Source organism: Echinops telfairi, unplaced genomic scaffold (assembly GCF_000313985.2).
Source record: "Echinops telfairi isolate 266 unplaced genomic scaffold, ASM31398v2 ScPeMD7_7420;HRSCAF=8458, whole genome shotgun sequence".
Classification (NCBI taxonomy): domain Eukaryota; kingdom Metazoa; phylum Chordata; class Mammalia; order Afrosoricida; family Tenrecidae; genus Echinops; species Echinops telfairi.
In genome coordinates this window covers 35,835,334-35,851,489 of record NW_022111320.1, presented here as the reverse complement: position 1 = coordinate 35,851,489, position 16,156 = coordinate 35,835,334, and the positions used below count along the sequence as shown (strand labels likewise).

The 16,156-nt window shown below is 44.1% G+C and overlaps 1 protein-coding gene across 1 annotated transcript in view; it reads left to right on the top strand.

Moving 5' to 3' along the window:
* The window catches only part of UBE2E2 (ubiquitin conjugating enzyme E2 E2), a 343,460-nt gene that overhangs the window by 277,624 nt on the left and 49,680 nt on the right, over nucleotides 1–16,156 (top strand). The window contains exon 5 of the mRNA XM_030887671.2: nucleotides 13,081–13,228. Within this exon, the coding sequence (XP_030743531.2) occupies nucleotides 13,081–13,228 (148 nt within the window). The remainder of the gene's footprint in view (nucleotides 1–13,080; nucleotides 13,229–16,156) is intronic.

Here is a 16,156-nt window from a genome sequence, read left to right as displayed (position 1 = left end):
TTCGTCACTTGTTCAAGCCCAAACCAAACTCAGCACCATTGATTGAGTTGATGCCGACTCATAGCAGCCCTATAAAAGTGGAAGGAAATACTTTGCAGGGTGAATGTGAAGATTAGATTATGCAAATTACTTAAATATGGAATTAACGTCAAACAGTACCTGGCACATACGCACTGCATAATTGTTAGCTGAGTTTTGCCTACAACTTCGGGTGCGATACATGCAGTCTTTGTAAACGCCCTAGTCTACTCTGAGGGAAAGTGGTACCCTTACCCTCTCTGGTAATGCATGTGGAGCCTGGGCATAGCTATAGTGCTTCTTAAACTCTCTGCAACTTCCAAAGAATGTCGCGTTTCGTCTCTCTTTGCAGGCATCCGGCCAGCTCTGTAAGCACTATTATTTACCATTCCATTAATGCACTTAGTCACGGTTCCATTTTAGACAGTGCTAAAATATAGTTTATTTCCATCCTGTCGTGGGCTATATGAAAACCCAAATTGCCTTGTCTTTCTTGTTATGACAAGCGCTGTGTATCCCTTTGTGTGCGTACTGAAGTATTCATCTCTTAAGATAAATCACTGCCACTTCGTATGTCTGCAGGCATGAAATGATTGCTTCTTGCCCAGAGCATGAAAGAAGCCTGTATATTATTCCCATTGTACATTTAGCAAAGCCATAAATAGACGACATCTGATCTGACGTGACTTGGGTAGTGTGCGACCCATAAAAGATGTTTACAGAGATGAAGAAGGAGGTGCGCCTTCTCGCCTTCTGCCTGTGTTTATGTCGCTGCCTTCAATTTAACAGCAAGCGTCACAGGCTCGGTCATTTGTTAGGCACTTTACATGAAATCCATTAAGCATCTCAGCTGTTGTGCTTCTTAATTAATTGTGGTTGTGTGGGGGGCACTTTCGCAGTCAGAAAGCAGGACAGCGTCAGCCTGCCTTGGAGGTGCGGGTTCACTAGACATCTGTTATGTCGTGTCTTCCCTGTACAGCACTAATTAATAAATAAGCAGTGTTGGCTCAACATTGCCCCACATAACGGCTTGACGTTCGGTGTTCAAGAACAGCTGTTCTGGGGTTCGAGTCCTGGCCCTTGCCACCCTCCCCCACCCCCAGCCTCTCAAGCCTTCACGTTGTGACGCTGTACCCCTAGGAACGTCAGATGCTACATTTCCATGGCTTGCTTTTTAAGATTGATTTGGGGAAGGAGATCTCTGTGTACAAGCCCAGCAAGCGTTGCTTGAGCTGGTTCAGGCTTCCGTGTTTTTACCACGTCATAGGCACTCTGGGTGAGTGGTGGAAGTCTCGCCAGGCTAGAGCCCTGGCCGGCGCCCCTCCTGCACAGTCATCACCCATCTGTCTGCCAGGGAGCCTGTGTGACTGATGCTGAGCAGGTTTCAGCCCAGCTTCTCCACTAAGATGAACTAGGAAGAAAGGCCTGAAAACCAAGCCCAACCACGGCCATCGAGTCGATGCCGACTCACAGTGACCCTACAGGACCGGGTAGAACCCCACCCAGCCACCCACCCCCGTCTTTCTCAGAACAGCTGGTGGTTTCAAACTGCTGACCCTGCCCCACGCATAAGCACTGCCACCAGGGCTCCTTGGGCGCAAGGGCAGGTGATCTGAAATTCAGCCAGGGAAAGCCCTCTGAGCCATAGCAGCCCTCTCTGCGGGCGATCACAGGAATTGGCCATTCATTAATGACCAGGCAAAATGGAGGGCCGGGCAAAATGTCCTGTCGCTGTGCTTGCGGTGGCCGTGAGTCAGATGAACACCTAATTACAACACGATGCCATCTGATCTCAAAGTCAGAAGCCTACGAAAAAGCATATGCGAAACTACTTCCCAATCTCAGGCATGCGGGACTTGTCTAGAAAAATAAACACGCTTCCCTGGGAATGAACTCCGAAATGACAGTCCACACATGGATATAATCTCCCATGAGGAAAAATCAGCCGCGTTTTCATTCTTGAAACTTGAGCTAATAAAACAAATGAAAAGGGCTGTCAGATGCTTGTGTCGAGAGGAAGGATAGAACGGAAAATACAACGAACGAACAAGTCACCAGGACAGAACCCCACTCACTGCCATCTGTTCGGGCCTGCAGCACCCCTCAAGGACAGAGCGCAGATTAGAGCTGCCCAGGACTGTCCATCTGCGCAAGAATAGATTGCTCCCAGCGAGTGGCTGGTGGTTACCAAGGACAGACCCTTGTGGTGAGCGCCCGGTAGGCCACCAAAGGCTGCTCACAAAAAGGAACAGGCAAGTGTAAAGAAAATGTGAATCTTATTCACAGAACATTCTATATGAACTGGGCTTTCAGAAACTGGGTAAGATGTGAAATTACTGAACAGGAAGCCCTGGTGTCCCAGTGGTTGAGCACCTTCTGCTAACCAAGAGGTTGGCGGTTTAAGGTCGCCAGGGACTCCACAGGACAAGGATGCGACAACCTGCTTCTGTTAAGGTGCACAGCCTCGGAGAGCCTGTGTGGCAGCTCTACTGTGTTCATGCGGTGCCACGGTGCGCGGGAATGTACCCAGCACTTGTGTTTGTTTGTCCACTTCCTACTTGGAAAAAATTGAGACTGACTTTTGAAATGCAAATTTCTTTATTAAAAAGACTTGTATTTTGTTGCCGTTTAAATTGTACTTGAATGCTTTGAGGAAAAAGTTACTGTCCCCTGCAAATATGAGCCGTTTCTCTTCTCAGTAGCTGGCTAGATGTCATCTAAGCATTATTTTAACTTTTTCACTTTCAGTTATGTAAGCCCAAATATATTTCCTTTTGAGAGTGGGGGGGGTTGTCTGTTTATTTCTCGTTTGGTTTTCGTTTTGATCTGCTGATGTGTAAACTGGTGGTGCTATAGGGTAAGCGTTGCACTGCTAACCCCCACGCCTTCAGTTCACACCCACCAGCTGCTTCAAGAAAGGTGAAGCTGTCAGAGATCCCACACAGGGTCAACGTGAGTCGGCATCCTTGGCCGTGGGCATGAGGATTTCTTAGAGTCACTTCAGAATTTGTGAGTCCCCTCGCCCACATACAGTGAGTTTTTCCTGTTTTTATTATGTCACGAATCATGAGGAACAAAACTTTGAAGGCATGTGTGTTGTTGGTACCATGCTCTTAATTCAGTTTGAAGAAAAGATCGCTTGGAATCTCACGAGAGGTTGGAACTGACTGTTTTACATGTGCACTAAGCACCTGTTCACCCACAGTTTGACAGGTAGCCAAAACGCAGGGCCTTGTGAATGATGTTCACTGCTGCTTTTGGTGGACCTTTGTCACATGATTCACCGGTGCACGGCACAGAGGCTGCAAATATTTCCTTTCTGGGTCTCTGTGGAAAAGTGTTTATTAGAGCGCACATTTCCTCAGTGAAAGTACAGTACCACTTGTCTACTGATCAAAATATTTTTGAGAAAAAGTGGCAGTTATGTGCAAAATAGAAGGCGTCATTATACCATTACTTTTTAATAGTATTTTCTTGTGTTTACGGTCAAACTTTGCACAGCAAATTAGGTTCCCATTTGACAGTTTCCAAACAACTTGTTCACTGACAGTTTTTAACACATTTTTAACAATGTGTCATCGTTCTCTTTAGTTGTATCTTGTTGCATTTTTTATAGTTAATTTTTAATAATCATTCTGTAATGTGAGTATCAGAATTAGTTTTCCACTTGGAGGACGTATGTTGCCGTAGAACAATTTCCAAAAGAAATGTGTGGAATCAATTTAACAAAACTATATAGTTCAACCATTTTCTTCTCCACTATACTCCTCGGGGCCTTGGTGGCGTAATGGCTATACGTTGGGCTGCTATTGGCACAGTCAGCAGTTCAAAACCACCAGCTGCTCCCAGGGAGAAAGACCAGGCTTTTCTACTCCCAAAAAGAGTGGCAGTTTCAGAAAGCCAAAGGGACCATTCTACTCTGTCCTTATAGGGTTACTATGAATCAGAATCAACTCAATGGAAGTGAGTTCTTTGTTTTCAGATCTCTACTCCTTTCTTTCTCTGTGTGTGGAGTATTGCCTAGACCCTGTTAACAGTGGGTGGTACAAAACAGACTTGTTTTAAGTGCCAGGTGACTAAGAATGGAAAGGGAGGGAGAAGGGTGGAGGCCACACCAAGTTCCTGCAGAGGGCCGAGCATGAGACTAGAACTTGTGCGCTTCTGTCCCACTGGCACTGTGGATATAGCTGTTGTTTTCCTCACCTTACAAATGGGACAACTGAATCCCAGAGACGTTAACTGGTTTGCGCAAATTCAGGATTCCATCTATTCCCAAGTCCAGCTAACTTTCAAACTCCCATTTGTCAGCGACTTCAAAAAGTTCATGGGAAAATGGAATGAAAAGATAATGAACTTGTTCCACAGGTTATCTGAAGGGGCCCCCCTTGGATTTCTTCCCGCAATACAACTCTTGGACCTTGGAGATGCAATGGGCCTAAGCAATCATCTAGTTTTCTCTCATTGCGTCAGGCACTGGAGACTTGGGGTAGCAAAACAGCTAGTCTGAGCTCAGTCACTACTTAGCACTTTCCAGTGCCCCGTGAAACACACGAGGCGCGTTGGGGAGTCTTTCTAAGTCTTTCCTTTAAAGGAAGGCACTGGAATAGGGCGGTTCATCTTAAGGTTCTTTGAGGAAAAGTAGCAAACAAAGCACTTGGGAAATCTAGACAAGGAGACTTTCAAAAGGTTCATGGGTAAAAAAAAAAACTGACCTTTCGATTTGTGAACTTTTTGAAGCCCCTCATATGCATGTCTTAATTGCTTCCTCTCCCTGCTGTCATGGATACCACACACTCAACTGCTGAAAACAACAGAAAATGACCATTCCGCAGTTCTAGAAATAAGAAAACTAAACTCGGTGTGTCAGCTGACTTGACTTCTGCTAGGGACTTCGGAGGAAAACCTGCTTCCTTACTTCATTCAGCTTCTGGAGAATGAGTGCTTCCCTGGAGAGCGATGTGCCTTTGACCGGCTCTAAAGAGTTACAGTCGGGAAAACGCACAGGGACGGGCCTTCCCTGCCCTGTAGGGTCCCTGTGCGTCAGCATCAACTCAGTGGCAGTGAGTTTGGTTTTTCGGGGAGAGAGCTTGTGCTGCTTTGCTCAGGGCTCAGCCTTCCCGTCACTCCAGCCCTCCCCTCCATCCTCACGTCCTGCTGCTGACTGCCGTCCGCCCTCCCCCGTCCTCCTTACAGAGCCAGTTGGTGATGTGGGCTTTCCCAAGTCACTCAGGCTAAGCCTCCCATCTCAAGATTGTTCCCATCACCCTGTCGGCCATGTAAGGTGCAGGGTATACTCTTCTCCCCACCCACTGGCCTCTTTCCACCCATATAGTGTCTTAGTTCTGCACCCCTGATGTCTAGAGACCCATTTGTGTGGAGTGTTTGTGTATCACCCCTAAAGTAAAACCTTTCTCGTCCAGAGTCACCTGGGAATTAGCCATTCCAGACACGTTTCTCCCTACATCTAAACTGCCTTTAAATGTTCATTTTGTACAGAAATTGATAAAATATGCTCTCTTCTCGATCTTTCAAAATCATCTGAGCTTCACCTCTCCTTGAGGAATGATAGCTACTCTGGTAGACATCAGTTAGTGAACCTGGCTTCAGTCTACAGCTGTCAATGCAAGTACAGGCGTACGTGGTAGAACGCACGCAAGTCAGTGGGTAGTAATGCCTGCGATGGGATGGAACATGCTTTCTGCTCGCTTTCTACCATGGACTTCTTCGTCAGAGGGGGCAGGGGATGAACAGTAGATACATAGATGCCCAGCTACCTGAGCAAGAAAGCGGAGAGTGCTGCCCCTGGGTGTGTCGGTGGGGCGTGGGAGAGAGTACTGGTTGTGTCAGGAGCCCTTACTCATGAACTTTTGCCTTGATTATAGTTTCCATTTTGAAGGATGTGACAGTGGTGCCAACAACAGTCTCCAGTTTCTCTTTCGCGTTTGAAGTAGTGACTAGCAACACTGAAAACGTGTTGATGATTTTCTATTTCTGACTGTATGGACTCTCTCCTGGCATAATCCTAACCTGAAGAACAATGTGAACGAGCTGTAGTGGTATAACAGATTATGGGGTGCACTGCTACCCGCAAGGTCAGCAGTTTGAAACCCCCAGCCCCTTTGAGGGGAAAAAGACGAGGCTTGTTATTCCTGTAAAGATTCCGCCTCAGAAACCCACAGGGACAATTCGACTCTTTCCCAGAGGACACCGTGAGTCAGAATTGCTTTGTTGTCTGTGCAGTGAGTGGGGCCGTTTAGCGAGGTGCATTATGGGATAGAAAAATGCTGACGATCCTTCTGCTTTCTCAGGATGGTCGCTGCAGTTTCCTAGGTGCCTCTTTACTGTAAAGAACGGTAAGATGCTAGAGCCCCTGAGAGACACTTGCCTGGTTGAGCACCAGCCTATGATGGGTTCACATGTGCTTCACCAACAGGGGGCTCATTCTGTGTCACAAGCTCTGCATGTGACATCGGTTGAAAGAAAGTACCATAGATACTCGTGTATAAGCCGAGTTTTTCGTCACATTTTTATGCAATTTTTGTGGTAAAATTAGGTGCCTTGGCTGATATTCGGGTCGGCTTATACTCAAGGATATCCGGTACTTTCCCAAGTGGGTCACAGTTTGATGCGGTGGTCAAGTAGCAAGTGTGGAAGTAGAAGGACAAAAACTTGATCAAGGAGCCCTGAAGAGGCTGTAACCTTTATTACAACAGATGTATGTGTGATGCTTCTTCAGACTCTGGGACCATACATTGTTTTCAGGTTTCAGAGGTGATGTTTGTGTGAATCTCCAACGTCCCGCCATGTAAGAACAGCCAGTCTGCCTCTTTAATTCACGAATGTCTGTCAGGATAGATGTCAACTGACACCACTTAAATAGATCCTTTGTTAGCCGCCCTGTGAAACTTACCCCCAGGATCCACAGGAAATCTTGCTGACCGGTTCATGCCTTATTATTTTCTGTCCAACTCTACGCCTAATGAAGTATGCATCCCCATTTACAGAGCAGTACAGAAAAGATCCTATTAGAAAATGGACAAAAGACATAAACAATGTTTCGCTTGTGAAACTATCCAGATTGCAAATGAGCTCATGAAAAAGTACTGAGCATCTCTAGCAATTAGAGAAATGCAAATTCATGCCACAGTGGGGTAGAACTGCGCCCTATCAGAATGGTCCAGATCAAACATGGTGGCAACACTGAATGCCAGCAAGGACACTGGCCCCGAATCGCTCATACATTGCTGTTCAGAATGTAAAACCATACGGTCCCTCTGGAAAAAGACTGTGACGTTTCTTTCTCTTATAAAACTCAATAAAGGTTGGAAAACTACAGAACACTACTACAAGAAACGAAGGGAGACCTCAACGAATGGAAGAATATCCCATGCTCATGGATCGGAAGACTCAATATAGTCAAAATGGCAGTTCTGCCAAAGGCACTATATAAGTTTAATGCAATCCCGATACAATTACCCTCATCTTTATTCAAAGAAATGGAAAAACTGATTACCAACTTCATATGGAGAGGGAAGAAGCCCAGAATTAGCAGAGAACTCCTCAAGAAGAAGGACAGTGACAAGATCTACCAGCCTTAAGTTCAAGCAGCATGGCGAAGCAGGTCTGGAAAGCTTTAGAGCAGTGGTTCTCAAGCTGGGGGCCGCGACCCCTTTAGGGGTCAAACAACCCTTTCACAGGTGTCTACCAATTCATAACAGTAGCAAAATGACAGTTATGAAGTAGCAACGAAGATAATTTTATGGTTGGGGGGCCACCACAACATGAGTATTAAAGGATTGCGACAGTAGGAAGGTTGAGAACCACTGCTCTAGAGACACAACCCAAGGGTTGCTTGGCCCACAGGTAGTATAGCACACAGGTTGAAGCAGAGAACTAGCTAAAGCAGCAGCATGCTGGTCCAATCACCAGGGAGCAAGAAGGAGATGAGATGCCGACTGTCTTAATTTATCTCCGTCATCCTCCAATCAAGCTGTGACCCAACCAAACGCCACCCACATATTCCCATTGGCCTAGTTGGCACAATAAACCCAACTATAACATACTCCTGTAAAGAGGCAGGAGTCTTTAGAGTCATTAGGAGTCAGCATCAACTTGGTGGCATTAAATGAGTGCTGCCATGGAAAAATACTCAGTAATGAAAAGGAACAAACTATTGATCCATGCAGAACCTAGGAGCTCAAGGAAATCATACAGCATGGGAATTGTCCAGACAATTGGTGCACAGCAAAAGTAATGGCTGGTGGTCCTGGTGCTTCCTGACCACTGCAGCCAGGCAATCGGTCTGGAGATGTGGGAGGAAGGGCTTGACTTCTCCATGGCAGCTATTGTGCCAAGAATCCTGGGTGCACACGCTGAGCACGTTGGTCCTCAGTGGTCCTCCTGTTGGGAGACAAATGTCTCAGCAAAGTCACAGAACGCCAGAGCTGGAGAGACATGATGGGTCATTCCTCCAATGCCTGTCAGACCGATCATGGGATGCACACCTGGGAATCTCTTGTTTCCACTGACACAGCAACCGACGGGAGGTCTGGGGCCTTTGCCACAAACCCAGCCTGATCAGCTGGGCTCTACCAAGAGGAGGGAAAGAAAGATACTGTCATTGGGGACCTGCCGCTTGAGCTCCGGGAGCCTGTTCCAGGGACACTCTCATTCGCAACACAGGCTATGTGCCTTGGATACACCAGTGTGTGCTAAGCTTGTGAATGTCACTCACCTCCACAAGAACAAAGATGTTCTTATCGGGACCCAGTGCCCACCCCATCGAAACAAGTGTGTGTGCTGTTAATACCGTGAGTGGGTCTGATGCACAAGCCGCCAGTAGGTTCATCGTTCACCAGTGGGTCACCAGCACATGTAGCCCCTTCTCCTCAATGGTAGCGCAGTGTTCTATCACAGCAGAGAAGGCCAGTATGAGACAATGAGCCCCCAATACTCCTAGGATCTCACTGACATGAAACAAAGTGAATATAGAGAAAGCAAAGATTATTAGTGGTTAACAGGTGGGAAAGAGAATTTACGTTTAGGAGGACAGTACGGTGATGCTGGTGGAATGGTTTGGAGAAGAACAGTGAGAATGACTTCACTTCCAAAAGCAAATAACATCACTGAATTGTACACAGAGAGATTATTGAAGAGAAGTGTATTTGGGTAAGCCTGTTTCCACCACAGTAAGATAGGTGTGCTTGGCGGCGTTGGGAGGGGTGTTTGCTGTATCATTTTCTTGCAATGACAAAAGTGTAGCGATAGGAACAAAGATGCCAGAAAATCAGGAAAAAAGAAAAATTGGGAAGGTGGCTTTGGCTACTAAAATCCAACAGCCACCTGACTATACACATGTAATAAAATTGCATAAAACTCAGCACACGTATTTAGTACCTATTGCATGAATGCATGTACATAATGAGTTGGATCAGTGTGGATCTTCTGTGACACTCAAGTTAAGCACATGTTATCACGGGATCACCATGAGTCCCGGCCAACAGCAACATGAAAATGTTATCATTGGGAGGTTCTATGGAGTCACCCTGTATCATTTCTTACAACCATGTGAATCTGCAATCATACCAGAATTAAAAGTTGAAGAAGAAAACACGAGTGTATAAGAGAAAATGGACTCTTGGATCCATGTGACGATTCAGCGTTTGTTCCACTGCTTACAAACGGTGGGACTGTGAGCGTGTCCTTTCCCTTGGTGCCTCCGTTCCTTCATTTCTTAAACAGGTGCAATAATCGGACTGTCCTCACTGGGTTGTTTTGAGGAGTACCTGATTCAGAGTAGTCAGTCAATGTCAGATACGCTTTTGAAGTGTCATTATTATAGGCTATTCATCATTTACCCTGGTTCATGAGAATATTTTTATCATATCATTCAGTACATAAAGTGATAAGAGTCTGACTTGTTTGAATAAATGTTAGTGTCACTAAGTCTTCTCCGTTTCGTTAGCTTTTGCTCACATCGTCTTTTGCCCTACTTTGATGGGGATTAAGCTGTTGCACTTTTTTAAACTGTCTTTTAAATGCTTTTTTTTTAATGCCTTCTTTTCAAATTATGCATTTAAACTAAATTTCTCTTTTAGAATTGCTTTAGCTGAATCACAAATGTTGCTATCTGGCAACTCAACTTTTTCACGGTCATTCAGCTATTGATGTATTGGATTTTTTTTTTCCTCTTTAATACCAGGATCAGTTAAAAGTACATTTTCCCGATTTCAAACATATGTTGACTGTATCTTGTGTTTGATAGACTCTGGTTTTCATTGTGGTCATGTCAGTTCTTTAAAATGATGCATGTTTCTTTGTGGCTTAGAACATGTTAGTTTTTATGAATGTTTCTTGTGTACCTGCAAGAAATCATTGAGGGTAAAATTTTATCGGGATTACAATCCTTGATCTTGTTAATCTGATTGTTCCTGCTTTCAGTGTCCTTACTAATAGTTGTGATCTGGTTGAGCTGTCAGTTATCGGCAGCTGTGTAGTGAAAATCTCCCTCTGTGATGATGGATTTGCTATTGATATAATTATGCTGATTTTTGCCTGTGTGTTTTCAGCTATGTTGTTAAGTACCACAGATTCCAAATGGATATGTTTTCCTGATGAATTGTTCATTTGATCATTATTCATTGTCTCTTTACAATCCCCTATCAATGCTCTCACCTAAAACCTAACCAAAAACCAAAAGACTCAACTCACTGAGGTTGACTGGATTCCTATGCACAGTGACCCTGAAGGACTGAGTGAATCTGCCACATAAGGTTTCTGAGGCTATAAGTCTTTACAGCAGTGGTTCTCAACCTTCCTAATGCCATGACCCTTTAGTACAGTTCCTCATGTTGTGGTGACCCCCAACCATAACATTATTATTGTTGCTACTTCATAACTGTAATTTTGCTACTGTTATGAATCGTAATATAAATATCTGATATGCAGGATGTATTGCATTGTTACAAATTGACCATAATGAAAGCATAGTGATTAATCACACAAACAATATGTAATTATATATTGTGAAATATTTATTTCTAATTACAAATAAATGAAATTTTGTCTTGAAGCATGGTGTAGCATGGGTAACAGTCTTAATATAATAACAGTAAATTACATTGCTACGTTTTGCGACAGTATGCTTAAAAAGCCAAAGTCAGTGCAAAGGTTGAGATAGCTTCTCTCTCACCAGATCAGCATATCTGCATGTTGGCAGACGCACCTGGAGATGGATAGAGGAACGGTGTCTCGGTTCCTAAAACCATCAGAAATATGTGCTTTCCAATGGTCTTAAGTGACCCCTGTGAAAGGGTCATTTGACCCCCAAAGGGGTCACGACCCACAGATTGAGAACCGCTATTAAAGGAACAGTTTCATCGCTCTCGTGTGGAGTAGCTGATGGGTTCCCACAGTGGCCATCCTTTCGGTTAGCAGCCCAATGCATAACCCACTTGGCTTCCCTCCAGGACTGCTGTACCTGAAACATAATGTTTGATTTAATAAGAAGTCATTGTGCTCTCCTTTAGTTCATATATGTGCACCCCATCCCCACCCCCAGAGCCCAGGCTTTCGCTGCCAAGTTTCCTTGCTGTGTCCCACATAAGGACCAGCGTTTCAAGTCCATCCTTGACTGAAAGTCTAGCTGTTTGAGGACCTGAATTTATGCAAGGGTCCTACTTCCAACTCATTACCACATTTAGGCCTAAGGCTTTGTTTTCTTTTACTATAAGAGCAATGAAACACAAGCCTTCATTTTATTGAGATTGACTATCATCCTTCATCCCTTCTTCACCAGGCTCCACCCTTAGCAGCTGTATTTTCAACTCTTGGACTCACTGTAATATTTGCTCTTCAAGCCTGGCCTGTGGGAATTCCCCTTGCAAATTCAGCCATGCATTGTAAAGAAAGCTGGTAGTAATTTCTTCCCAGTTGACTGGTATTGCTGGGCAGTGGTAGGGGCCACAGCATGTCACAGAGAAAGGATGTCAGGTGATCTGGTTGCTAAAAAGACAGTCCTCTTTAGAAGTTCCAAGGACTTGGCATCTAGAGAACACTCTGGATCTGCCTGCTGTGAGACTTGAATCGTATACATGAAGTCGATCTAGTGTGGATTCCCTGCTGGGGTGGCATGGCCCACAGAGATCTGCCTTGTGTGGATGTCTTGGTTCTGAGCCATTCTGAACTATGGGTTCCAGAAGAGTAGTCTTGGGAACACCAAGAATTTTTTTTTTCAATTTTACAAAGCTGCCAAGATTTACAAACACGATATTAATAAATAGCATTAAAATCTCATTACAATGCTTACCTAGGCTATAAAACTGGACTTAACTTTTCCAGCAACATTTCTTTTAAAATGTTAAGACCCTGCTTCAAAATAATACATAAGCACAGTAGAGCGGTGATCTAGCTATCCGGAAGAAAAGGGAGGCTGATCTAATCATTCACATTCAAAATAGGGAACTTTAGGAGAAGAGGTTTATGAGTTATAAATAACGTCGTGTTCTAGGTATATTGTTTGTACTTATGTCCTATTTCATGTTTTTAAAGCCGTGACATAGAATAGCATTTGATTGTCTTTGTTTATTAGTGTCTGTGTGACGTTCTTGGAACAACTGAAATCCCGCAGAAGTCTTCTTGGAAACGTCAATTGTCTTAATCTCAGGTTTTTATGTTGAAGTTTTCCCTAGCTCAGACTCAGTTTTCTTTTATAAAACATTCTGGGGTTTTTCCTTTGTTATATACTCTTGTTTGGGGTTTTCTTGTTTGTTTACTTTTATTGGGGGCTCTAAAACATTCTTATTACTCTATCATGAATGAATTTGGCTCCCCAGAACCCTTCATCAGAAGTGAAATATCAAGTTCTTAACTGTTGGGGTTTAGCTTTCTGTGCTCCAGAATCAGTTCCTAACTGATCCTAACAAGAAACTAGTGATTTTTGTTTCTTGACTTGTCTCATGTGCCTACGGGGGAAAAAACTAAGACCATATCAACCAGTGATCCTTGCATTATTTGGGTGATAAGAGACGTGTTTATTGATGGCACGTGTGCATTTTCCCCTAGGTTACCTTCCGAACAAGAATCTATCACTGTAATATTAACAGCCAGGGCGTGATCTGCCTGGACATCCTCAAAGACAACTGGAGTCCGGCCCTCACCATCTCTAAAGTTCTCCTCTCCATCTGCTCTCTTCTGACAGATTGCAACCCAGGTAAGAGACTGGCCCCAGTACTGCTCTGGAGCTTTGCACGGCTGCTATCAGACCTGAGTAAATCATGTGCTGTGTGTCCTCGTTTTAAATGCTCATAGTATGTAACCCACTCACTTTTACATTGGCTAGTCTCATTAGTCTTTTTAAAGCCTATTATTTGCTGAGAACAAAAAAAGCATGGTGTGACACAAATTAATGAAAAATCATTTTAAATGAGAAAGTGCATTGAAAGAATGTATTCGGTTCTCCTGCCAAATAATCATAAAAATTCAAATTGAGTGGCTTAATCTTTAATTAGATGCCTACCAGAAGAAGATCATTTGAGAAATGTAGGCTATTAAAATCTGACGACAACCAGGCGGCACCACATAGCCATGACCTCTTTGGCATCTTAACAACCGTGCATCCTGACAAGCTATTAGAACAACAGAGGCAATGGCCTTGAACTAGGAAGTACCCAAAGACAAACGAGGAGGTGCTGCTGCACAGAAAGACTAAGAAATGCTCATTGCAGGCCTAGGTAGCTCCCAGGAAGCTGGTAGCCCAAAGTTCCTATTTCCGGTGTCTGTCTGGGTGTGTGATTGTGTCTTCCACCGAATTCCTTCAACTGAAAGATAAGCAAACTACTGGTGTTTTACATATTTGGATTTCTTTGGGAAAATACAAAAATCCAAAAGTAGCAATAGGGTTGGTTTTTCGTGGATGTTCTCGATAGGAACGTTCTTTGAGTGCTTAATTAATCATCTTTTTCATTTATAGCTTACATCTTCCACGGTTAGAGATAAACTCTTACCTAAAGTAAAATTTTAGACAAAAGAATGAACCATGGAATTGGTTTCTATTAGCTCCCGGTGGGTTTATAAAACATAAAGAAATCGTATCTTCTTTTCTACACATGCAATTTTGTTCTTTTTAGATAATAAAAAACGCTTGAAGTAAAGACAGGTACCAATGGCAGTTATTAAAATTGTGATACCATTTTCAGTATTTATATTAAACACAAATCAATGTCTTTATCACCAAAAAGAAAAATAAGGTATAATTGGGCAAGACTGTTGTAAAAAGTTTTAAAAAATAATTCATGCTTTGGCCCAGGTAGCGAGTGAGGTTAAATACAGCAGTTGTGTTTCAGAGTTGAATAATGAATACTTCATGGTTTCAACCCCTTATTACTGTTCTGACCCCATGTGCCTCAGTGATTCTGGATAGCCTCATCCCCAGGTAAGGTCACAAAGAGACTTTCCCGCCCACTCACCCCCTAGTGATTCCAGCCCTAAACCCAACGGTGCACCTGATGCTATTCCAACCACATGCCGCTCCCTGACACCCAAAACAGTATTTAAGGGGTTTTGTTGAAATTTAAGGATGACAAAGGTGTATTTTTAAGATAGAAAATTTATTTTGAGAGATAAACTCATATATTCAAGAAACTTTCACGACATTACTCTTTATGAGGTACTAAGGAGCCTTGGTGGCAGTAGTGGGTTACATGTTACGCTGCTAACCACAAGGTCAGCAGTTCGAACCCACCAGCCACTCCACAGAAGAAAGAAGAGAGACTGTCTGCTTTTGTAAAGCCTCAGCACCGCCCCCCTCCCCACCCCTCCAATGTACGAGGTAGTATAAGGTGGCCGTGAGTCGGGATGGTCTCAGCAGCAGTGCATTGGGGTTGGGTTTTTTTTTGGCTCATGAGCATTAGATGGAGAAAATCCTCACCTCTTACACATCCATGGAATAAGGGGTTACCCCATGTACAGAGAGCATGCTCCATTCCGAGAGGCGGTCCTTAATCCACTCATACCCAGGCTGCTCTCTTTGCCTCCAACCATGGCTGGCGAGTTGGTTCCAACTGCAAAGTCGAACTGCCTCCACAGGGTCTCCAAGCCTGAAATCATTACGAAAGCATACTAGCACATCTTTCTCCCGTGGAGCTGCTACGGGGTTCAAGCCACAGATGTTCTAGTTAACAGCTGGGTTCTTCTCTCTCATCCACGATTCTGGCTTTGCATCCCAAGTCAGCTGCACTGGAACCTGTTACCTGACCCACGCTTGTATGTAGGTCTCTACTCTGTGCAGGTAGCCATGCTTAGAGGAATACATGCTTTCCACCCAAACCTCTGAGCAGTCAGAGAGATTGCTGTACAGTGAATCAGAGTTTTCTTTACAGATGCATTCTGCAAAAGAAATTCACCCCTGGCTAACCCAAAGTCGCCTGTAAGAAATTGGTTTTGAAGATAATGCTATTCAGCATTAAGAACAAGCCTAGAGATAATAATGTCCCTTAAATTTTACCAGCTAGAGACAGCCTGAATGATCTAAGACGAGAATATCATTTGTAAAATATGTGCTCACAAACTGTTCAGACTTCAGTGCATATTTAAGGATTCCTTGGTTAGCACATCTTTTATATGGACGCTGACACTTTCACAGGCTTAAAGAGTTGCTTATTCTATGTCCAAACACCCATTCATTTGTTTAACGGGCTTACTTATTTCACACTGGTCTCTGATATACTTCCAACGTCTGTAGGTTTGGGGGAGAAGAGGGAGCTTGCGCTAGATATACGTTACCTTGAAATCTACCCTCTCTTCATCTGATCCAAATATAATTTTGATAGGATGTGAATAAATCAGATTTTCCGGAAGCTGTGGTACTATTTGACCACTAGCACACCGGCAGCCCTGAAGCAGGCCTTACGTAATGGTAAAGATTGAAGCCCTTTTAGAACAGGCCTTCTCTCTCCTGCCCTTTCGCTCCGAAGGGATGATTGGGGTTCCGACCCTTGCTCTGTGTACTTCCTCCTCCTCCCCTCTGCCCTCAGCAGAACCTGCCTCGTGGCCCAGCCAGGGCATCTGTCAGCAACCTTCAAGCCTTTGTCCTGCAGGCTGCAGACAGACAAAGGCACAGGCCAGGTCAAACCAAAATGCC